Genomic DNA, 25,622 nt, shown 5'->3' on the forward strand with positions numbered 1-25,622 from the left:
CACAAACAACATCTAAAGATTTCACCAGTGTTCAAACATGTAACAGCAGTGTGTGTGTGTGTGTGTGTGAGGGGGTGGTAAAGTCAAACACATTTGGCCCAGAGTGACATTTACAGGGTTTGAGTGAACATCCCTCCTTTCTTTACTGCTCCTCATCACCACGGGTTACACTGCGCTGCAACCAGGAATGAGTGTGTGTGTGTGCGTGTGTGTGTGTTTGTGTGTACGTGTGTGTGTGTGCGCGAAATAAAAAGAGCCCAAAGTCACTTCTGAGAAACGGCATGAAGCAGGAAAGTTATGTTCGGGTAAACGACGCTGACGCAAAACTAATTCAGCTCCTGTGAAAGAAGCAAACAAACACACACACCACGGTAGAGCAGACACAATGAGCAGACACTAGAGCACACACACACACACAGACGAGACAAAACACACTCTAGAAAGAATCCTGAGTGTTTAAGTGCAGTGTTTCAGTCCTTAGATCATGTGTGTGTTGGCCTGCATGAGAAAACACTAGAGATTGATGGTAAACACTGCAGTGTTTGGAACTATTCTACAGTAAAGTATTTGAATGAATTTGTTGTGGTAATATAGTTATAGTAACACAACAACTGTAGTAAAATAATATAGTAATATAGTAAAAAATTTAAATAAACTAACCAATACACTATCATTTCGACATTTATTCATTCATTTTCTTTTTGGCTCAGTCCCTTTAACTATCTGGGTTCGCCACAACTGAATGAACTGCCAACTTATCCAGCATATGTTTTACACAGCGGAAGCTCTTCCGGCAGCAACCCAACACTGGGAAACACCCACACACTCTTGCACACACTCACATACACTACGGCCAATTTGGCTTATTCAGTTCATCTGTACCGCATGTGTTTGGACTGTGGGGAAAACCGGAGCACCCAGAGGAAACCCACGCCAACACCAGTAGAACATACACACTCCGCTCAGAAATGCCAACTGAACCAGCCGGGACTCGAACCAGTGACTTTCGCGCACCAGTGCACTGTCGCCTCGTAATTGTAGTTTGTTCATTATTAATATCAGTACTAGTAGTTGTAGTAGAGGGCGATAGGGTGGCGCAGTGGGTAGCACTGTCGCCTCACAGAAAGAAGGTCGCTGATTCGAGCCCCGGCTGAGTCAGTAGGCATTTCTGTGTGGAGTTTGCATGTTCTCCCTGTGTTTGCATGGGTGTCCTCTATTTTTTTGAAGAATCCTCCTTCCACCCCCCTTTACCAGGGGGAGCTCTCGAGAACTACCTGACATGCTCTCTTACATGCTCATTGACCAGGCGAGAGCCCTGGGCTGAATTATCTTCGAGCTCAGGGTTCTCTCCCGGGACAGCATGCCAAACCTCCAACTAATATCAGGCAATATCTAAGTGTGAACTCTTGAAATAATATTCTTTAAAGCATCTTGCGTGTTTGAACAGTGTCAGATAAGTTAAACTGTGCCTTACGCTTAACAGGTGTTGACATTTACAATAAAAGTCTATTCTATTCTATCCTATAGCACAGTTAGGCAGAATTTGCATTTAAATATCAGTTTCAAGAGTTCAAGAGTCCCCCCCCCCCCCCCCCCCTTCACAGGGCGAGGGGAAATTGAGCTCTGAACTTCCGGAGAGTAAGACATTAGAAAAAAGATTTAGGCTTATTTTATCTATAACATAGAGCACATTTGGACTGTGGGAGGAAACTGGGGAACCCGGGGGAAACCCACGCGGACATGAGGAGAACATGCAAACTCTGCACAGAAATACCAGATGGCCCAGCGAGGACCCGACGCCATTAGTATTCTTGCTGTGAGGCAACAGTGCTAGTCACTGGGCCACCGTGCCGCCCAGTCTGGATAAAGGTGGAAGAAGGGGAGGAAAGGGGTTTCTACCAGACGAAGATAGTTGTAGAAAGGAAATGAGGATATATACTTGCTGTTTCTCAATTCCAAGAACGCAAAGAACAGACTTGTGTCCTTGTGGAGACCGGTCTTGCCAGGTGTCCTCGGAAGAACGAACTCAGGAGACCGCAAGGGCAGAGAATGCGTCCTTTAAGAATTGAGATGCTGCGTTCTTCCTGATGGTCATGTGACCTTCACGCGTTTTAAATGGTCAATTATTTAAAGATTACAGCATTCATACAACGATTTATTGTTTCCCCCCTCTTCAAAATATATACTTTGCATAAAAACATTATAAATATACTCTGCACAATATAAATAAAACAAATTTTAATATGAATTTCAGCAAACAAACACCCTTAATGTGTTTATTCCTTTATTAAGATATCCATGTTAATGTTTACTTTCACCGTTTCATTTAGGGAAACTCCTGAGGTAAATAAGTGATATCTCTGAACTTTAATAATAAATCTAAATAAAATGCTGCGCTTCCCACCTCCAGTCGCAATGACTTCTGGGACTTCCAGAGCGAGTTCAGTGCTCAAGTCTGCATTGTTGCGTCCTCGATATCAAGATCACATCCGGGAAGTTTCACGCGTCCTCCGTACTTGCGGTCTTGAGTATTGGAACTGAACTTAGGCAGCTGATGATGACGTTGCACGAGAACACGAGGACGCAAGACTGCTGAAGAACGCATATTGAGAAACAGCCATAGTGACTTGGAATCCTTTGATTGGAAGATCATGATTAGCTAATGTGGGCCAGCTGGGTCAATCATGAATGAGCACGTGCTCCTCTCGAAATTAGTTTACAATTAAACTTCACTTAAAAATTGCAGACATTAGTCAATTCCTCCAGGACTTTGTGAGTACAATTATACTTGAGATTTTTGTGAAGTTTCACAGCAAAACCCAAGAAATGAAGCAAATAACGTCATAGATTTTGAGAAAAGCCATTTTAGGCTATATTTTTTTATCTATATTTTCAGGCAAAACCCCAGAGGAATCCACAGCAAGACTTGATAAAAAAAAATAGAAATACTTTTTATTCAGTTAAAATAAAAAATAGCCACAATTCATGACATTAAGCATTACATCGCTAATAAGGTCTGCATTTTTCAGATAGAGAAACTCTAACTGAAAGCTTAAAGTTATCTGTATATTTATTAAACTGTGAAAATCATGCTTTCCCAGTACAAGGTTGCAGCTGGAAGGGCATCCGCTGTGTAAAACATATGCTAGATACAACCCAAGCTCATTCTGGAAACGTAGCCCCGCGGACGTTTCTGGAGACCACGATTTACGTGGCTGGAGGTACGTAAAGGCCGCGTTTGTTTTTTGTCGAGCGAACGCTGCGGGGCGGTGTGGCGCCGCTTCGCCCCTCCTATTCGCGCTCGCCGGCCGACGGCTCGCCACCGAGTGGAGGGCTTTCCCGATGCAATCAGTTTGTCCGCTTAGCTCTCAACGTTGCGTCGGCGGAGCGGAGGCCCCAGAGGAGGAGCCGGAGCTGGCCGCGGTGGACGACGACCGGGATCGAATCCGGGGAACAGCAGGTTCCGGAAATCTGGTAAGACGAAAAATGGAATCCGAAAAATAAGGGCGAGAACGCGGCGGGATCCGAAAACGCGGTCGAAATTGAAGACGAGGGCTTTTGTTTTTTTTTGTTTTTTTTTCAATCCGGCGGCTTTTCGCGCGAGAACGTCGCACAGCGGCCTCTCGCGGATCCGCGAAAACAAAAAACGCTCGAATACATACCTCCCGGGACGTCCGCGGGGCTACGTTTCCACAATGAGCCCGGGTTGGCTAGATAAGTAGGTGGTTCATTCCGCTGTGGCGACTGCTAATAAATACAGGGACTAAGCCGAAGAAAAATGAACGAATGAACGAACGAAAATCATGCAAGCAGCCAACAGAACATTGCAACTACTCGCTACTATATACAATACCCTAGTAACCATGCAAAACACCCTAGAAACCACTCCGAAAATGTCAGAGAATACTCCAATCATCATAAGATCTGTGCAAATTCAAGAAACAATATTTTAATTTCCAATTTTAGGTGAAACATCTAAGCTAAACAATGTAAACTTCTCCATTGGGACTCTACAAGAGAAACAGTGATTGGTGTGAGCGCATGATCAACACAAACACACTGGCTTCTCTCTGACACACTCGATCTGTCAGTCGCTCTTCTCTCTGAGGGATCTGAATGTTAACTCCAGCTCGGCGTTGATGAATCGCAGAGCGCTCGACTCCAGAATCGTCCTGGACAGCTCATGATAACACACCATTAAACCTGTTCATCACAGCAGAGGCGGCACACAAACGCCCTCATCCATCTAACTCTCGTCACATCTCGCAGCTTTCAGAAGGACATTTGCTGGAAATCCTGACAGCTGGGTTTTTGAACGCCTTTCATACCGATGTGCGGAACGACACGCTGATTAATCAAGCTTCTGGGATAAATGCACAGGAAAGCTTAAAGGGATAGTTCACCCAAAACTTTAAATTAAGTCTGTCATCATTTACTCACCATTCAATTGTTTTAAACCACTTTGAGTTTTTTTTTTTTTTTTGGTTTGTTAAATACAAAAGAAGATATTTTGAAGAATGTTGGAACCCCCTGCAACCACCGACTTCCATAGTATTAGTTTGTCCTACTACAGATATCAGTGGTTATAGGTTTCTAACATTACATATACAACAGTTCTGTTTGGTTATCGAATCTGATTGGCTGACAGCTGTGCAATATTCCGCAATAACAGCACTCTTGCAGCCTCTTCACCCTTGTGTATTACTCCGCCCACATAGAGTGACAGCAGATCAATAAATTCACTACAGTTTGACAAATATTGCAGCTGTTGGACAACCTAATGTACTTTTGGCGCTTTTTTAGTCAAGAATGTAGTTGTTTAGATTGCAACCATGCAGTTTATTTATCAGGATAGTGCCTATTTTAAATATTTATAATTTTGGAGATTTAGCGCATCGGTGTCCATCAGCCTGTCATTGAGCAGAGCAAAGATGATTGACATTCCCCACACAAGATGGCGACAGATACCACATAATAAGTCCTCAACGGAGAAAAACACAGTGTTTTGTTTTTGTATTTCAAACTACAGCTGATCAAATCATTGTAAAACAGATAAGGCACAGTCTTAGTTGATCTCTCTCTCTTTTGCATGTTGTAGTGCTGTATTTATAGCATAGTAATCTACTAGTGTTTGCTTTGCTTTGGCTTAATTATTGTAATCTCCTGATTGCAACAGAGAAACACTGGAAAATCTCTGTAGACTGATGGCATTTCATGCTGTTCAGCTTTATAATCTTAAAATGCCAGCAAAATCAACTGTTCTGTCATCACTTTAGACATTACGCTAGAGAATCATTCAAATACTAGCTCTAAAGTGAAGTTGGTGAAGTAGTAACGGTTTCTGCTGTTCTGACGTCAGCTTCAGATGTTAATGAATGGCGGAAGAAAATAGTTCCTCATACTAATGGAATTTTTAAACTCTCCCTGTTTGATTTTCTTTTTTATATTCATAATTATGCCGTCGAACTGTTGTATAAAAACAAATAAGACTATACATACAGTTGGAGTCAGAATAATTAGCCCCCCTTTTTTTTCTTTATATTTCCCAAATGATGTTTAACAGAGCAAGGAAATTTTCACAGTATGTCTTATAATATTTTTCCTTCTGGAGAAAGTCTTATTTGTTTTATTTTGGCTAGAATAAAAGCAAGTTTTTATTTTTTTTAGAATTGTTAGCCCCTTTAAGCCAATTTGTTTCGATCGTCTACAGAACAAACCACTGTTATACAATAACTTAGCTAATTACCCCAACCTGCCTAGTTATTAACCTAGTTAAGCCTGTAAATGTCACTTTAAGCTGTATAGAAGTGTCTTGAAGAATATCTAGTCAAATATTATTCACTGTCATCATGACAAAAATAAAATAAATCAGTTATTAGAAATGAGTTATTAAAACTATTATGTTTTGAAACGTGTTGAAATGTGTTGAAAAAAAGCTTCTCTCTGCTAAACAGAAATTGGGAGAAAAAATAAACAGGGGGCCTAAAATTTAGGGGGGCTAATAATTCTGACTTTAACTATATATATATATATATATATATATATATATATATATATATATATATATATATATATATATATATATATATATATATATATATATATATATATATATATAAATTAATAAAAAATAAAAATAAATTAAAGCACAGATTAAAACAACGGAACTAAAATAAAAGCACTTTATGGTTATCACTGGATTCCTGAGCTCCACTGAAACAATATTGAGGTACAGAAATTCAATCATCAAATGTTAAATAACATGGTATAAAATAACTAAACAGGAGTAGTCTTTGTTAAAGTGCCAAAATGAAAAAGAAATATTGTGTCCAAATGGTTTAAATTAATTTTAAATCACTTGTCATCCTGCAATGTGATGACTGCAGATTGACACATTGCAATATCGATGCTGAAACAATATATTGTGCAGCCCTACCTCAAAATATGTTCAGTCAACCCAAAAATCCCCAAACTGTGTAAGAATAAGTGTAGGGTGAGTAAACGATGACAGCATTTTTCAGTTTTGGGTGACCTGCCCCTTTAAGAGATGAGTGTCATGGAAACATGCAAGAAAGCTCAATGGCAAATAATAAATACACGGCTGAAACTGCTACACTATAAGTGGTTGATGCGGATCCACATAACTCCAGTGGTATTGCATTAAAATAATGAAAACTTTCCAGACACCTGCATACGATGCAATGAGTTTAACGGTCAATATCATTGCATACAAGAGCATGTAAATCTTAGACATTTTTGGAAAGAAGTGAAAGGGATAGTAATAACTTTGTGTTATTATTCCACTGATTTTTCATTTCATTTACACCCTACGGAGATCGAGATTATAAAGACAGAATGTATATTTATAAATGTATGTATTCTTCAAGCTGAACGGATTATTTCTTAGGGTGTTGGCTGAAAGACATGGTTACAAACATGACAATAGAAAATCAAACATACTGTATATATTAAGAGCTAAATACAAGGTCTTTGAGAAACTTTGGGGACCTTTCAACTTGTTCCCAAAATGTGGTGGAGTCAGAAATGTGCACTCACCATACAGCATGATCTCCAGCTTCTTGCGGTCGATCCTAAATCTCTCCTCCACAGAGTCCGGGTCTGAAGGCTCCTGCTGCTGGGCTTCAGATGCTTCATCCTCCTCGTCCTCCTCGTCCTGGTTCAGTTCTGCTTGTGTTGTGTCGCAGGGCTCCGGTTCTGGAGACTCAGGCACTGTGCTGCTCGTCTCTGAGGCCGCCATAGCAAGACTGTGTGTGTCTGTGTCCGGCGGTGTGACCAAGGAAACAAGAAAAAGTGGGGTCCGAAAACACCCCCACCCTAAACACACACACACACACACATACAAAGAGAGAGAAAGAGAGACCTCAGAACAGGGCAATATACCATATCACACTTCACTAATAGAGAACATGAACAGAGGACAATCACATTGAGAACTCTTGTGAACTCTTAAGTGCTATCATTGTTTTTCTAAAGAAAAACCGGTAACACTTTATAATAACTACACACTATAAATCATTTATTAAGCATTAGTAAATAGTGAGTTCATTATCTGTTGAGCATTAACTCTACATTAATAAACGTTAGTAAGCAGTTTATAACTGCAGCTACAAATGCTCTATTCTTGACTTATAAGCAGCTATATAATGTGTTTAATGAGTGTACTTTTATACTTAGTTAATGATTTATTTTTCATTACTAAATTAAGTATCGCATTATTTACAAACCATTTGTATGTAAGAGTAGTTGAGGGTTTTTAGGATAATAAACTACTGAAATCAACGTTTATATGTCTTATTATTCATTTATGATTACTATGTATATTAATAAATGCTCTATTAACTCAACTTCATCTAGTTTTGTGACCTAATCTAAAGTGAGGACTATTTTTGCTTTATAAATCCCTTATAAATGACAATTAAAAGCTCAGTTAAATTCTAAACGGGAAAAATGACATTAGTCATACCTATTCATTTAAAGATACACAAATGAAACTGTACTTCAAATGAAAAATAAATCTTTGCAACCTGATCTAAAATAAAATCACTGTAGAGTTTAAACATTGCATCTTATTATAATCTTAAATTATTATATTGTTGCTGTTTTATCCAGTTTTATGTCATATTTTGACACTTCTGTTATTTGGCATTGTTTAAACTTTACAGTCATTTTACTTTTTAGAAAAGATTGCAAATATTATTGTTCATTCGATTCTTAGCCTTTAATAGTCATTTATAAGGGATTTATAAAGCATGAATAGTCCTCACTTTAGATTAGGTCACAAAACTGCATGAAGTTGAGTTAATAAACCATTTATTAACATACAAATTAACTATTAATATATGCCAGAATAATAAGACATATAAACATTGATTTTAATGGTTTATTAATCATTTACTAACTCATTTTGAATGATTCAAAAAACCCTCAACTACTGATAAATACAACTGGTTTGTAAATAATGCGATACTTAATTTAGTAATGAAAAAGAAATCATTAACTAAGTATGAAAATACAATTATTAAACACATTATATTGGTGCTTATAAGTCAAGAATAGAGCATTTGCAGTTATAAACTGCTTACTAACACTTATTAATGTACAGTTAATGCTTAACAAATAATGAATTCACTAGATACTAATGCTTAGTAAATGATTCTTAGTGTGTAGTTATTATAGTGTTACCGAAAAACCTTTTAAGAGTAAGGGTTTTTTACCCTTAGTTTTTTTCTAAATAGTTTAATATATAGCTCTAAAAATATGTAGCTTATAATATTGACCTTAAAATGGCTTTTAAAAAATTTAAACTGCTTTTATTTTAGACAAAATAAAACATATAAGTCTTTCTCCAGAAGATAAAATAATATAAGAAATACTGTAAAAAATTATTGATGATGATGTTTGTTATAAACAATGTATCTGTATGATTTTGTAAAAATTTATTTGCCTTCATAATCTTTAATCACATATCATAACCTTCTCTTTCTCAAAACCACTTTACTTCAGGTCACATGGAATGTCTTTAGGGTGGGGCCATAAGTATTTTAAGGCTGGGATTTCAGTCATGTAGGGCGGAGCTATCATTGCAGTCTCGTTTCTGCACTGCCTTTGCAAGAGGCAGTGGCTCGAACCAATATGATACGATTCGGTTTGTAAAATGCACATACAGTTAGGTCCATAAATATTTGGACATCGACACAATTCTAACATTTTTGGCTCTATCAGGGCCGGATTAACCAATGGACATTATGGCCACAGGCCCAGGCGCACATGGGGCCCCTGCAAAGGCAGAAAAATGCCTATTTTGGAGTGTCTATTTAGGCTAAGTGCAAATAGCGCACCTCGTTGGAATAAGCTGGTTAAGTGATTCCCGCCCATCACCATTTGATTGACAGAGACAACATAACTAAAGAGCTCGATAGTCAGCAGCATGAGTGGCGTAGCTCATAAAGCGCACGGAAACATATTATGACCCAATCGATCATGAACCCGGTTCAAATCCAGCGTCTGATGAACACGTTCATCTTTTTCCCCCACTACATATCAGATTTTGCCTACTCTTCATTACGAGGAGGACAAGTAGGAATCATTAATAATTGTGTGTATTATGGAGGACTCAGATTAAAACTGGATTGGAGAGGTGTTATAACCAAATCATATACATTATTTTAGTTCGGATTTAGTTTGTAGAAGTTATACATTAAAAATACCCTTAAATATAAATTTTTAGTACTGCTTCAGTGTATTTGAACAAGTATATTTAAAATCTATTCATTTTCACTAGTTGTATTAGTAATTTTTTTTCAAAGTGTGCTTTAAATGCTTTTAAAATAAGTTAAATCTTTGCAGACTATTAATATATGTACTGTATTTCATTTATTTAAAAAATGTGGGAAATACATTATAGATTAGTTTTATTAAAAAAAAATATATATATATATATAAATATATACAAATATATATATATATATATATATATATATATATATATATATATATATATATATATATATATATATATATATTAATCTTATTTTTTTTATTAACTATAGGGGACACTGTGCCCTGGGGCCTCTGAATTCTTAATCCGGGCCTGGGCTCTATACAACAACACAATCGATTTAAAATAAAACAAAATTTCAAGATGTGCTTTAACTGCAGACTGTCAGCTTTCATTTGAGAGAATTTACAAACAAATCAGATGAACGCTGTAGGAATTGCACCAGTTTGCATATGTGCCTCCTATTTGTTAAGGGTCCAAAAGTAATTGGACAGAAAAGTAATCATAAATCAAACTTTCACTTTCTAATACTTAGTTGCAAATCCTTTGCAGTCAACTACAGCCTGAAGTCTGGAACACAGACATCAACAGACACTGGGTTTCATCCCTGGTGGTGATCTACCAGGCCTTTACAGCAACTGCCTCCAGTTCCTGCTTGTTTCTGGAGTGTTTCCCATCAGTTTTGTCCTCAGCAAGTGAAATGCATGCTCAATCGGATTCAGATCAGGTGATTGACTTGGCCATTGCATAACATTCAACTTCTTTCCCTTTAAAAACTCTTTGGTTGCTTTTGCAGTGTGCTTTGAGTCATTCTCCATCTGCACTGTGAAGCGCCGTCCAATGAGTTCTAAAGCATTCGGCTTAATATGAGCAGAAAAAAATTGTCTGAGACGCTTCAGAATTCATCCTGCTGCTTTTGCCAGCAGTCACATCTTCAATAAATACAACAGAACCAGTTCCACTGACAGCCATACAAGCCCACGCCATGTCAATACTAATACAATGCTTCACTGCTTAGGATCATGAGCAGTTCCTTTCCTTCTCCATACTCTTCTCTTCCCATCACTCTGGTATAAGTTGATCTTGATCTCATCTTTCCGTGTTGTTCCAGCACTGTGAAGGCTTTTTTAGAATTCTAATCTGATGAAAGACACTCATAAAGGTTTTGAACAAGAGTGAGAACATGTTTTGGGGTTGCAGCTGGAACGGCATCCGCTGTGTAAAACATATTCTGGATAAGTTGGTGGTTCATTCCGCTGTGGCGAGCCCTGAGGAATAGAGACTAAGCCGAAGGAAAATGAGAAAAAGAATGAATGAAAATAAAGCAATTAAGTTATCCCCAAAAACCTAGGAATTGTGTTGATTTAGCTCATTTTAAATATTTTGAGCAAGCAAGCAAAAGTCATTTTGAGTGCTTATGATTTTTTTTTTATGATTACATGGTAAAAAAAATAATATCTGAAAGAGCCTAAACATTTCAGCAGAAACATTTCTGATTCTTCTAGAAATTTTTTTGTGACTATTTCCAAATGACAACATATTTTAGTAATTCTGCACATTCCTTTAGGACTGTCTGTAGGAATGTGCAGTTTGATGGTTCCTGTAACAGTGTGCAGTGTTTTCCTCTGCTTCAGGGGGAGGGGAGAGTCTGAGGAACAATACTGAACAATACCAGCACGGACCCTCCTTTAACAACCTCCTCCTCCTGCAAACACATTCATTTACAGTCAGTGCTTAATTTGTAAATGAATAATTTCGGAACAATGCCAGGAAATAAAAGTCACTGTGATCGACGTCCATCAGTTTCAGTTTTCCAGGAACATAACATCACTAAGCGGTGATAACGATAAAAAAAGACATTTCAGAACAGTCTATCATTATTTTTTTGCGGATAAAAAAACAAACAAACCGATATCCCCACCCACTCACTTCCCTAAACCCAACCACTAGTGTTTTAAAAAGCAATCCAGAAAAAAAACCTGATTTTGACCACATTCTCACCCTGTTATTTACTCGCTTATTTTATTTTCTGGCTTGTTTTTATCTTACCTGCTTCCTGGAACTGTTCTTCACCAGATTCAAACTCTGTCTTCGTGCTCCTCTCTGCGTCTCAAGTCCGCAGACGTATTGTACATGGTGAGCTACTGGACAAACTAGTAACATCGGGAAAACAGTCCATACAGAGGTAAGCGAGTCAACTAGTAAGCACGAAAAGAAATGGCGTCATACCACCCCATAGCGTTCGTTTTAAAGATGTGTCTCTGGCTACATAATTCGCGATCTCCAGAAATGTATATAAGGCTACATTTTCAGAATAAGCCTTTTTTGGAGTTTTGGATTATCTATGCTGTAGCACCATTTCAATTTAAAAATGCAAGAAAGAAAGAAAGAAAGAAAGAAAGAAATGTGTGCACAAACATTAGAAATTATGCTTTACAGGGATAAATAAAAAAAATAATTTTAATTATATATATATATATATATATATATATATATATATATATATATATATATATATATATATATATACATATATGTATGTATATATATATATATATACATACATACATACAGACATACATATATATATATATATATATATACATATATATATATATATATATATATATATATATATATATATATATATATATATATATATATATATATATATATATATATATATATTGGGGTCAACACGGTGGCTCATTGGCTCTGGTTTCCCCCACAGTCCAAAGACATGGGCTATAACTGTAGGTGAATTGAATAAACGAAATAGTGTATATTTCCATTGCCATAGTGTATGTGTCTGCAATGTTTCCAATAGTGACCAGAAAAGTATCAATCTGTGAACATCCCTAAATGCAACCAATAGTGTTTTCGAAAGTTCCGATTGACCCGTTCACCCCCTTCTCTAAACCTAACTGACAGTTTTAAAAAGCAATCCAGAAAAAGAAAAACCCTCGCCTGATTTTTACCACGTTACCACATTCTCACCCTGTTATTTTTCTTAATTTAATATTTTTCTAATTTTGCTTTTTCTTTTCTTGTTTTTGTCTTACCTGCTTTCCGAAATCTTTCTTGATCAGAATCGAACACTGTCATCGTGGTCAACTTCTCTCTGTGTTCCAAGTCTGCCAACTTATGTTGAGTCACTGGACAAACTGGTAACAGAGGAAAAGTCGTCCATATGGAAGTAAGCAGTCAGCTGGTAAGTGCAAAAAGGAACTGCGTCATATCGCCCCGTAGCATTCGTTTTAAAGATACGTACCTCTGGCTACATAATACATGATCTCAAGAAATGTATCTAGGGCTACAGTTTCAGAATGAGCCTATTTTGGAATTTTGGAAAAAAAAAACAGAAAGAAAGAAAGAAAGAAAGAAAGAAAGATAAAGAAATGTGTGCACAAATATTAGAAATTATGCTTTACAGGGTTACATTTTTGTTGAATTATGTGATTTTTTACACTAAAGATGAGCAAAAGAAACTATTTCCCTGCGGTTGGAACTTGTAATAAAAAATCTAATGATGCCTGACATCTGTTTTCCAGTCTGTCCATCTGTCCTTCAACATTCTCCTCAGCTCCGCTCAATCTCTCTTCTGCTCAACAATTCAATCCACATAAGAGCTGCGTGTCCTTCAAACTTTCTCAACTTCTTCAAACTTTCCTTAAAGGCTGACAAACCTAAATTTACATTTTTTTCTCAGCAAATTCTTCTCTAGTTTTAAAATAATGCTTGTGCATTGATGCTTTGAGATTATAAACAGATACAGAATTTGAAATATATATATATATATATATATATATATATATATATATATATATATATATATATATATATATATATATATATATATATATATTAAAAATTGGGGGCAACGTGGTGGCTCAATGTCTCCGGTTTCCCCCACAGTCCAAAGACATGCGCTATACTGCAGGTGAGTTATATAAACTAAATTGTCCATAGTGTATGTTTCTGGGATTTTTCCAATACGGACATGAAAAATATCAATCTGTAAACATGTTTTGCATGTTAAATGAGAAAAATAAACATGCCTTATGGATGTTATGGATGTGACCAAAAAAGTTATACAACATACTTAAAAAATTCTGTGAATTAAACTGCACAACCTAAAAGAAATAATGCTAATCAAAATGATATGAGTTTGCTCACTGTAGAACAAACGTGATTGATTTTATCTTATTTAAGATTTTTGCATTTATTTTATTATCTCTTCATTATGGATTATTTAAAGTTGATTTCAGGAGACCAACAAGAAAGCTTTAAAAACTGTCAAAACATGCTCTGTTTTAATATCTTTGCATAAGTAATCTTAAATTAACCCCTGTAATTGCAAAAACCTTTAATGCTTTATATTTCTCTTATGGTGTTATTATTTCCATTGTTCCATGTACTTTACGTTTTGTCAATGTCACTTAGTGATTGATATTGTATTTTATGTTTGATGTATTGCTATGTATATTCCTGGATTCAGCAATAAAATTTAATAAAAACAATAATATTAAAGAATTAAATTCTGATAGCCTGTAATATCATATATTTTTAAAGCAGTATAGCATGTTTTCAAATGATATAAATGTATATGACAGTTAACAGCATCACATCAACTTACCAAGGGAAAGAGCAGCATTTGTTTTCATTCCTAAACTGTGTATAATGTTAGTAACTCACTGTAATGTAATCTGAGCTGAAGACAGCAAACATGATCCAAACTCAACTAAAAAAGAACAACGTTTGAAACGTGGAGCAAGTTAGTACATTTTGATGGAGGAAAAGTAATATTAATCCACTCACTATAATTCCACCGGTAGACCAACAGGAACTTCAAAAAAGTGTAAGAAAAAATGGCTGCCAATGTCAACAACATCATCTCACTATAACGTCATCTACCGCCTCAAATTTTCGCGCTTTTTAACGTAAGAAGTTTCTGATTGGATGTCAATACTTACACGTTCAAAAAACAAAACAAAACATAATTTCAACATTAAAGTCGTGTTTCCAAACATATTGTTCTGTCTCGGTATCTATACCAACATAATTAGGACAATTAATCCTGTTCATTGCAATTTATAGTCGAGAAACGAGTTTTCTTCACTGCAGAGGTTGTCAAATAAAGGTTCATGACAAAAAAGCTTCTGGCGCCATCGTGTGGATTGACATATCTACTACATCATGTGTATATCAATATTATCTGAAATATAAACGAGCAGTTTTTTTTTAACTAGCGCAGAACTTCCAGAAATCCACTTAATAACTCTTATATTAAAACTCACATTAATAACCTGAAACTCCCTTGAGCGTTTCAACCCAAAACACAATATGAATGTAATTAAACTCATAAAGAACGAGGAAGTGTGTAGCCATAGCAACAACGTTTGAAGCTTCTCTCTCTCTCTCTCTCTCTCTCACAAACACACACACACACACACACACACAGACACACACACACACACACACACACACACACACACACACACACACACACACACACAACCACAAATCTCCAGCATTAGTAACGGAGTGATTTATTCCTCATCTGCATCTGTTTGATCAGGTCAGACATCAAACAAAGAAGAAATCAGGAAAATTAATTCATGAATCATGTAGTGTGAGGCCTTTCAATCTACTTACACATGTTCATAATTACCATATTAACAACCAGACATTTTGGCAATACAAAGTTTGTTGTGCATTATCGTAGCAATACAGTAATAAACATGACTGTATCTGATAGCTGATTTTCCTGTGGAAGACAAGTCAGTGATTTCCCCCTTCATCATCTGGCCAATAGTAAATTACAATTTCACTTTCATGCATGACAGAAATCCACACCGGTTCTACAGAACAGATGGCAGCTGACCTTTATGTGGAAAACCAACTTAATAAATACATTACAAAAAGGCAGAAAACAGCGAAATGTTATTATGCGATGCATGAAAGCCTGAAAAGGTGCATTTGTGAAGAACTGCAGCACAAATCTCACATAACTTCAGAAAACAGACTTAAAGGTGCAGTAGGTGACCTGCCGAAATGCTAACCGTTAGCATAATAGCTTTGAATACACAGTTCCTCCCCTGCAGTCCAAAGCCATGCCTACTGATATCATGAATAGAAAATAAAGATGACTCAACAGCATGTCATTCACCAGAAAATTTGATAGTCCTTTATAATACTACAATTTTGAATGAAAAACTTTATCATATTTAGCACGTTTTCAGTTGTGTAGCAAGCAAAACGTGTCATAATGTCCAATATATTTCATGCATGCAAGAATTGCTGGTCTCACTCTCTCACGCACTTTGTCAAAACCGACTATGCTTAGTGTTTGGCCAGCTTAGCCATACTTGCATGCTATTTCAGAGCGAATATTTCAGAGTAGCATGGCAAACAATATAGGGAGTGCATCACAGGTTGTCATTGTTCAAAAATTAACCAATGTGAATGTAAAAGCAATTTCACCTCAGTAAAGTAGGCCAGGCAGAATAGCGCTCTTTACTGATGTTTTGTTGTTAATCTAAATGAAATCTACATTATCAATTATGTAAAAGGACCTTATGAAAGTGAAAATAGTCACATCAATCATTCGCCGGAAGATTTCAGGGGCTGAACAACACTTCTGTGCATATAACCCATTCATAACAACACAATCTACATCAGCTCTGCGTGACTAATATGGTTTTATAACAGAACATTACCTGTCTAACAGAAATACTTCAGCCATGGTGTCGTCTTTCCTCCAGTGTGCAAAACTATCTCCAATATTGATTGAGGATTTAAAAAAGTTTTGATTAAGGATTTGTTTTTGACCGCTGTCACTGTCTTGGCGGATCTGTCTGCTTGAACAGGGGTGCGCAGATCTACACATTTGTTTGACACACATTTTGGGCTACTTATCAGAATTTTAATTGGACAAACATTTCTTTTAGTTTTATGCCTCACTCAGAATATAAAATTACATATAAATACATTTAGATCATTTACTTTAATCATTACTATTGGAATGTGAAGAGACTTTCAACCAGCACAACAACAAATGCTTCTGAAGACAATCACCTACTGCACCTTTGGTAACACTTTACAATAAGGTTCATTAGTTAATGCATTTACTAACATTGACTAATCATGAAAAACACATGTACAGCATTTATTAATCATAATTGAACATTTACTAATGCATTATTAACATTCAAGTCCATGCTTGTTAACATTAATGCACCATGAGTTATCATGAACTAACAATGAACTACTGTCTTTTCATTAACTAACGTTAACCAACATGAACAAATACAGTAGTAGATGTATTGTCCATTATTTGTTCATGTTAGTAAATGCATTAATTAACATTAACTAATGAACCTTATTGTAAAGTGTGACCGCACCTTTAATACAACATCACTGAAGCCATACAGGTTCGTTTTCAGGTGAAATACTGCTTTAATAAACATCTTCCCTAAAAAAATCCCCACACTTGTGTTTCAAAAATAATGAGAAAATAAACCAACACAGATCTCATGAAAACAGGATGCTTTAACACTTAATCATCACTTTAAATCGTAAATTAATATTATAAAAGCCTCGGTACAGTAGAAAAGAGTCTGTACTAGTGTAAACACTAAAGATTTCTGTATTGTTAGCTTGTGAGCTGCAACTTTTAAGAGATCATTTAGCTAAAAACAATAATTTACTCACATTTATAATCGTATTGTGTAAACCTGCATCTGACACATTGAAAGCGAAACAAAGCACTATTTCAATCAGAATTAAATTACATTTCAATCAGTTTGTCTCTCAAAGCATCACAGAAGGCCTGGAATAAAGGATATGTTCAACATCGGCTCATTCTGAAAACGTAGCCCTATATATATTTCTGGAGATCGCAAATTATGTAGCCAGAAATACGTATGGCTGCATTTCATCTTTAAAACGAATGCTACGGGGTGGTATAACATCATTTCGCGCTTACTAGTTGACCGCTTACCTCCATATTAAGACGATGGGGTTTGAGTCTGGCAAAGAACGGTTCCAGAAAGCAGGTAAGATAAAAAAACAAAAGCCAAAAAAATAAAATAATCAAGTAAATAGCAGGGTGAGAATGTGGTAAAATCTGAAAATGTGGTAAAAATCAAGCGAGGGCTTTTCTTTTTCTGGATGCTTTTGAAAACACTGTTGGTTGGGTTTAGGGAAGGAGGAGAGTGGGTCAGTCCACCAGTCAGTCAGTCAAACCGTTAGTCAACAGCGGCCTCTGGTGGATTTACGTGAGAACAGCAGGCATGAATGGCACTTGCCAGAGAAATTTAAGATCTCAAAAAGTGTACACAGCGGCCCTGGTGGATTCACGAAAACAAAAACTGCAAAAGACATACCTCCTGGGACGTATTTGGCGCTCTCCAGAAATGTATACAGGACTACGTTTTCAGAATGAGCCAGGGTTGGATACGTTGATTGTATTTTTAATGAATTCTTGGAGCTCGACAAAGAAAGTCCTTCAGTTTACGATGAAATGTAAAAAAACGTAGGAATAAGGCAGCTGTGAAAAAAAAATGCAGATGTCCATAGCAGACCTTTATAAAATCAAAGACGGTCTGTATCAAATTCAGTTTGATTTAAAAGGTCTTTCATTTAAGTTTGGAGTGTCACAATCACTCGTGTCTTCATCACAGCAGGACGATCTTCAAGTTCATATTCTGATCCAGCGTCTATAGAAAACAGAATCTGCTCATAAATACTGGCCTTTAAATACGTACAGAATTGTACTAGCAAGTTAAAGACCACCGTCATGACAGACTCTGTTATCTAGTGTGGAGAAGCTCCTGTCTGAGCCAGCCGGGCACCGTCTGACCCATTTTATACAGCAGTTTCGACAGCTCAATATTGCCATCGCTGTAGTAGTTCCTCAAAAACACCTGAGACTGACAGAGACACAGACAGTCAATGAGAATGTTCACAGTTGTCACGATTATTCTACATTCATTAATTTCCAAAACACTACTGTGTTGTACCTGTGTGTCCATGTCTGGATACCTCTGTCTTTTACTCCTCCCTAAACACTTGGTCTTTCCTCCATCCAGCAGCTGACACCAAAAGCCTTTCTTTGGGTTAAACCTACAAAAGATTTAGTTAATTAAAAAAACAGGACACATATACTGTATGAAATGTAAGGAGGACATTAATACATCCCATATTCTTTCATTCATTCATTTTCTTTTCGGCTTAGTCCCTTTATTAATCTGGGGTCGCCACAACGGAATGAACCGCCAACTTATCCAGCATATTTTTTATGCAGTGGATGCCCTTCCCGCTGCAACCCATCACAGGAAAACATCCATACACTCTCATTCAGACACATACATCACGGTGAATTTAGCTTAGCCAGTTCACCTATACCACATGTTTTTGGACTTGTGGGTGAAACCGGAGCACCCGGAAGAAACTTACACGAACACAGAGAACATGCAAACTCCACACAGAAACGCCAATTGACCATTCATTTAGTTGCTCAAGCGTTAATCGAGATAAAAAGTCGTTCACTCACACGCGCCCGTCAGGATTAGCAGGCTAGCACAGAAGCTCTATTGAATATACTGGGGTAAAATAAATGTTCATATTTTAAAGACATGGTGGTGAAAAATGTAGTTTAATGCAGTGCTTCTTGCACATTCGGAGACCCACTTTATATCGGATATCACTCAGCCAGTGGAGATCGCTGATTTGTAAAGAAAACAGAGCTTAAACGTGCAGATTTTGTAACTGAATACAATTCACCAGAAGTGTTTGACCTAGGTTACTGACAAATTAAAAGTCCTTTCGCATACTTCTGCATATACTCTATTTTGAGAGGAGCACATGATATAATTGATCGCAGCTTGTTTATGTGTATATGTGTGTGTATATATATATATATATATATATATATATATATATATATATATATATATATATATATACACATATATATATATATATATATATATACACACAGTTGAAGTCAGAACTATTCGCCCCCTTCGAACTTTTATTTTCTTTTTAAAATATTTTCAAAATGATGTTTAACAGAGCAAGGAAATTTTCACTGTATGTCTGATAATATTTTTACTTCTGGAGAAAGTCTTATTTGTTTTATTTCGGCTAGAATAAAAGCAGTGTTTAATTTTTTAAACACCATTTTAGGGACAAAATGATTAGCCCCTTTAAGCTATATTTTTTTCTAGATAATCTACTAAACAAACCACTGTTATACAATACTTACCTAATTACCCTAGCCTGCCTAGTTAGCCTAATTAACCTAGTTAAGCCTTTAAATGTCACTTTAAGCTGTATAGAAGTGTCTTAAAAATATCTAGTCTAATATTATTTACTGTCATCATGGCAAAGATAAAATAAATCAGTTATTAGAGATGAGTTATTTAAACTATTATGTTTAGAAATGTGTTGAAAAATCTGCTCTCCGTTAAACATAAATTGGAGAAAAAATAAACAAGCAGTGTAATAATTCAGGGGAGCTAATACTTCTGACTTCAACTGTATATTTCCTCAGATTGTGTATTAATTTTATATGCATTTCATGAAAAGTCTCCACTGCTAATTCCAAAATATCATTGTTTAAACCTTTCCTATTATGAATATTTAACTTCTTACTGTGTCAAATTTAGGGTTGGGTACCGAAACCCAGTGCCATTATGGTACCGGTACCTTTGGAACAGGTATGCACCGGACCGAATCAGCATATGAATTTCGGTGCCTAATTCCGGTTCCACTGGTGCTGCGTCAGGAACGTAAAGCAGGTTGCACACCAGAAGCACCATTCGGCGATGCATTTCAGAATTCGCAAGTCGGCTGTGACTTCTGACTTCAACTGTATTTGCATGCGTTAACTAAAAGTAGAAAAATGACTCCATTCAATTAGGAGAAAATGATACACTCGACTTTACGCCACATCGGCAGCCCAGATGTGAATTAATTTCTATTAATTAAATTCAACAGCCACCAATGACTTATTACATTTCATATCAAACTCACGCCAGTATCTTGTGGTAGTCGACTCGATTCTCCAACCCCAGAAAGGTCTGGATTTTGTCCAGGACTGAAGCAGGATCGGTTTTCAGCGTCTGACCGTCCACAACCAGAATCTGTGATGATGAAACAGATTAAATGCGATCTAGAAAGATGTGCTCATAAAAACACACGGTCCCACTTTATTTTAAGTGTCCCTAACTACTATGTACTTACATTAATAAATAAATACAATGTACTTACTGTGTTTATAATGTATTTGAGAACACTTGTGGTGCTTTTGAGTTGGGATAGAGGTTGGGTTATGGATAGGTTTGGTGGTTTGGGTAGATTTAAGTGTGGGTTAAGGTGTAAGGGATTGTCAACAGTGTATTTACAAATGTAGTTACAAAAGTTAATTACAGATGTAATTACATACATGTATTTAATCAAGCATAAGTACACAGTAAATACATGTATTTACACAATAAGTACATTTTAACAAACTATTAATTCCTATGTAAGTACATATTAGTTAAGGCCACTTAATATAAAGTGGGACCAAACACACACACACACACACACACACACACACACACACACACACACACACACACACACACACACACCTGGCTGTGGTGGAAGTGCTGGATCCAGCGTGTCAAGTGTTTGCTGTAAAAGCCTGGAAGCAGACTTCGCTTCTGCAGGGTTTGCAGCCTCACTGGTGCATTGTGGGATGCAGTGATGACGTCATGGAAAGAGTATTTCAGAGCCACAGGGTCACCATGAGCTCTCTGATGCTGCAGTGGGCGGTAAATGTAAACAATTAATACATCATTTTTAAATATTAAAAGAATAGAGCACTTTCATTTCACAGTTTTTATTTAAATGCTTATTTTTTGACATTGAGGAAGGCTGCTCGATTTTGGGAAAAATCAAAATCATGATTATTTTGGTCATAATTATAATCACGATTATTCAAAACGATTACTGTTAAAGTCAAAACAGTATTTTAACAGTATTTCCTCTAATATTTTTTTTCTTCTGGAGAAAGGCTTTTTTTATTTTTATTTTGGCTGGAATAAAAGCAGGTTTAAATATTTTGAAACCCATTTTAAAGTCTATATTATTAGCCCCCTTAAGCACTATATTTTTTGATTGTCTGCAGAAGAAACTACTGTTATACAATGACCTGCCTAATTACACTAATTAAGCCTTTAAATCGCTCTTTGAATCTAAATGCATGTATTTTGAAAAATCAAGTCAAATATTATGTGATGTCATCATGACAAAGATAAAATAAATCAGTTATTAGAAATGAGTTATTAAAACTATTATGTTCAGAAATCTTCTTTCCATGAAACAGAAATTGGGGAGGAAAAGGGTTGCTAATATTCAGGAGGGCTAATTTTAGCTGTGCCTTTACTGTATGAGCATTATGTTACGTCCGACAGATTGCACTATTATGTTTTTCGTTTTCTTTTTCATTCTTTTGTAACCTATTTTAACACATTTTAAATTGTTTTTATCTGTTTTTAATCAATTGTCTGCATTTTATGTCCTAAACTTGTCTTGCTTATTTATGAATAAATACAATAGAATAAAAATATAAAACAAACTGTGCTTTAAGCATCTTCACTGTAAGAAAAGCATTTTAGCTACAAAAGTCCTTCAGTCAAGAGCAGAGAGGCAGATTCTCCATTTGCTGTTTGATTAATATTCATAAAAACAGGCAGCAGCAGGATTATCACATATATAAAATCGAAATCGGATTTTCGATTAAATGCACATCCCTACATTGAGGTATAATTACTGTGGTAAAAGCATGGTAAATGAGTTGTTCTTGTGCATGTGGCTGTACCTGGTACCAGGCGTAGGCTCTGTCCACAGGATCACTCAACACCGTGATGATTTTAGCTCTGGGCAGCAGCGCCGCGGCCCGAAGCGCAGCTACGTCTGAATCGAAATAATTGGCACTCTTTTCAAAATAATACTCCGAGCTGCTGTTTGACGGAAGGGGGAAATACTCCATATACCTGCAGGAGAGAGAAAAATATTGAGAAATATTTACGGATGGGTGCTGAGTGCGATGTTTACGGCTCTAAAACACTCACCAGTCGATGCCGCGCTGATAGTTGTAGCCACTGAAGAACTGGATCTCCTCAAAGGTCTCCTTACTGGGGTAATTACTGGTCAGGTCTGGATGCATGCCTAGAAATAAATAAAGAGCCGTCGTTCCTGAAACACACAGAGGAAATGAGAGGAACATGGGGATAATATGTTTATTTTAATATACACTTGAAGTCAAAATTAATAGTAATCCGTCGATTTTTTTTTTTTTTTTTTTTTTCAAATATTACCCAAATGATGTTTTACAGAGCCAGGAATTTTCCACAGTATTTCCTATAATATTTTTTCTTCTGGAGAAAGTCTTATTTGTTTTATTTCAGACTATTTCACAAACTGTAAAGATGAAATTGGTACTCTGCTTCACTGTATGTGGGATTGTGGAGAGCTGCAGTTGTTTTGGAAGGAGGTGCTTGGTGTGGTCTGTGAAATTGTTGGTGAATGTGTTCCTTTGTTACCAAAACTTTGTTTATTACATATATATCCTGAAAATTTGTCAGTGAATGCAAACAAAAATATATATATATAGATTTCAGCTTTATACAAGCTAAACGTGTTATAGCTTTGGTATGGAAAAACACCCAAAGACCTGTTCTTGCACAATGGATAAAGGAAATGTCTAATAATCTTGCTCTTGAAAAATTAACATACGTGATCAGAGGTAAAGCAGAGACTTTTAAAAAAGTGTGGTCCCCTTTCAGTTGCTTTATAAATGGATAGAAAAAAAAGGATGTCTCTGGAAAGATGACTGTTATTTAAAATTTAATGTAATAGTTTTTTTATTTTTATTTTATTTATTTTGTTATTGTTTATATATATATATATATATATATATATATATATATATATATATATATATATATATATATATATATATATATATATATATATRTGTGTATATATATATATATATATATATATATATATATATATACACATAATTTTTTAAATATGTTTTTTTATTTTATTTTATAATTTATTTTTGTATTTTTTTAAAGTATTGTATATTATTTTATGTTATAATTTATTTTAAATGTTATTTTAATTTAACAAATGTTGGGGTGGGAAAGTAGACTCTGAAATATCATAAGTTAACATTCTGTACTGTACTGTATGTTGGGTTTTGTATTATAATTAAAATCAATAAAAACAAAGTTGAAAAAAGCAGTTGTAATATTTAAAAATATTTTGAGGTCAATATTATTAGCCCCCTTAAGCAATATGTTTTTTTTATTGATTGTCTACAGAAAAACCATCGTTATACAATAACCTAAATACTAGGCTCAAACGAAATCTGTGTGCGCCGAAATCTGCAGATTTTTAGCCCGTCGTTGAGTCTGTATTTACTTGTGCAAATGTGTGTAAATTTATATTTATTGACTTATTATGTTTGTTTAAATTAATTTCACTAATATTATTATGATATAATATTAGTAATATTAAAATGTTAATATAATTTATGTACAGTACAGTTTGTAAAGTAATATTTTGTCTTTTAGTGGCGATATTATACAAGAGACTTGCTTTGTTTACCAAATAAGTGGATCTAATTGGATTTGCATTGTAAACATTAAATAAAAGTTAAAAAGTTATTACTTTTTATTTCATATATGTTTAATAAGTTTTTAGTTATAATACTCCTAAAATCATTCCGCATTAATCCACAGACTTTTTACAAAACTCTTAGCAGAAATAGCAAAAAATGATTCTGTCTGGGCCTACTAATTACTCTAACTTGCCTAATTAACCTAGTTAAACCTTTAAATGTAAGCTGGATACTAGTATTTTAATTTCCCCTAAGTCTTACGCCCAATTCACACAGGGCTTCAGTGTCAACGCTTGACGGAGAGTGTGTCTGAAGTTGGGGTTGATCATCATAGCAGTGTCAGCCAATGAAACAAGTCCACAATCGGCTACTGTCTAAGCTGGTGTATTTGCATAGTGATCTGATTGGCTGATGCTTCCATTGGCGCTTGAAAGTTGAGCAATGCCACTGAAGCAGCGCCGGCGGACCAACATTTCAGTTTGGCAATGCTTGATGTCACCCATTCAAGTGGATGGACATCGTTGACACTGTTGCCCCATGTGAATGGAGCGGTAGTACACAATGTACTTACAGACTTTAAACAAAAGATCAAAACTCATTTTGAGTGTAATGCTAATGGTCTAATCCGATTCAATCATCTATGCTAAGCTAAGCTAAAAGTGCTCAAACTAGATGCAGAGATCGGCTAAATGGATTAAAGTGGATTAAGTGTCTAACTTCAGGAATACGTTGCTTTTTTAGGGTTCATATGAAGAATTCTGATGCAAAATCCTCTACGTGCCATCTGAACTTCTGTTCTGAAATTAGCATTTTTCTCAGGCTCCTATTTCTTGATTTAGTCATTTCATTTTTATGGCAAAGAATATTTATTTTTTCAGTTATTTTCATTGCTTATAACATGACATAACTGTATGTAAACATAAGAAGCTAAGAGAAATGCTCACTGTAGGTTTTTGCATCTGAACTTTATGCACTTTCAAATTTTTCACGAAGTTGCAAATTAATTTCCGTCATTTTGACTTTTTTAGGTTTAATTATTTCAGTCAATAATATTATTATTATCACTCATAGTTATATTACTATGTCCAAACTAAATGGAAAAATGTTGCATCTAGTTTAAATTAAATGTAAGTTTTT

The 25,622-nt window shown here is 35.7% G+C and overlaps 2 protein-coding genes across 16 annotated transcripts in view; both read right to left on the reverse strand.

Annotated features, from left to right (window-relative positions):
• The window catches only part of bicc2 (bicaudal C homolog 2), a 52,013-nt gene extending 36,785 nt beyond the window's left edge, over nucleotides 1-15,228 (reverse strand). Inside the window, exons 1-5 of one of the 12 annotated variants that reach the window (XM_073921289.1) lie at nucleotides 15,097-15,169; nucleotides 14,436-14,540; nucleotides 13,071-13,131; nucleotides 12,862-12,963; nucleotides 7,057-7,335 (exon numbers count right to left, since the gene is read on the reverse strand). In XM_073921289.1, coding sequence (XP_073777390.1) covers nucleotides 7,057-7,335; nucleotides 12,862-12,963; nucleotides 13,071-13,131; nucleotides 14,436-14,453 — 460 coding nt within the window. In that variant the 5' untranslated portion in view covers nucleotides 14,454-14,540; nucleotides 15,097-15,169. 12 annotated transcript variants of the gene reach the window in all.
• Nucleotides 15,229-15,327: 99 nt separating this feature from the next.
• ndst1a (N-deacetylase/N-sulfotransferase (heparan glucosaminyl) 1a) overlaps nucleotides 15,328-25,622 on the reverse strand; it is a 45,586-nt gene continuing 35,291 nt past the window's right edge. The window contains exons 11-18 of one of the 4 annotated variants that reach the window (XR_012389362.1): nucleotides 22,927-23,050; nucleotides 22,674-22,848; nucleotides 21,442-21,612; nucleotides 20,840-20,949; nucleotides 18,823-18,925; nucleotides 18,609-18,732; nucleotides 17,203-18,519; nucleotides 15,328-16,896 (exon numbers count right to left, since the gene is read on the reverse strand). Coding sequence is in view for 2 of the 4 variants with exons in the window: in XM_073921118.1 (XP_073777219.1) it covers nucleotides 18,613-18,732; nucleotides 18,823-18,925; nucleotides 20,840-20,949; nucleotides 21,442-21,612; nucleotides 22,674-22,848; nucleotides 22,927-23,050 (803 nt within the window). In the remaining 2 variants the exon portion in view is untranslated. 4 annotated transcript variants of the gene reach the window in all.

This window comes from Danio rerio, chromosome 14 (assembly GCF_049306965.1).
Source record: "Danio rerio strain Tuebingen ecotype United States chromosome 14, GRCz12tu, whole genome shotgun sequence".
Lineage (NCBI taxonomy): Eukaryota > Metazoa > Chordata > Actinopteri > Cypriniformes > Danionidae > Danio > Danio rerio.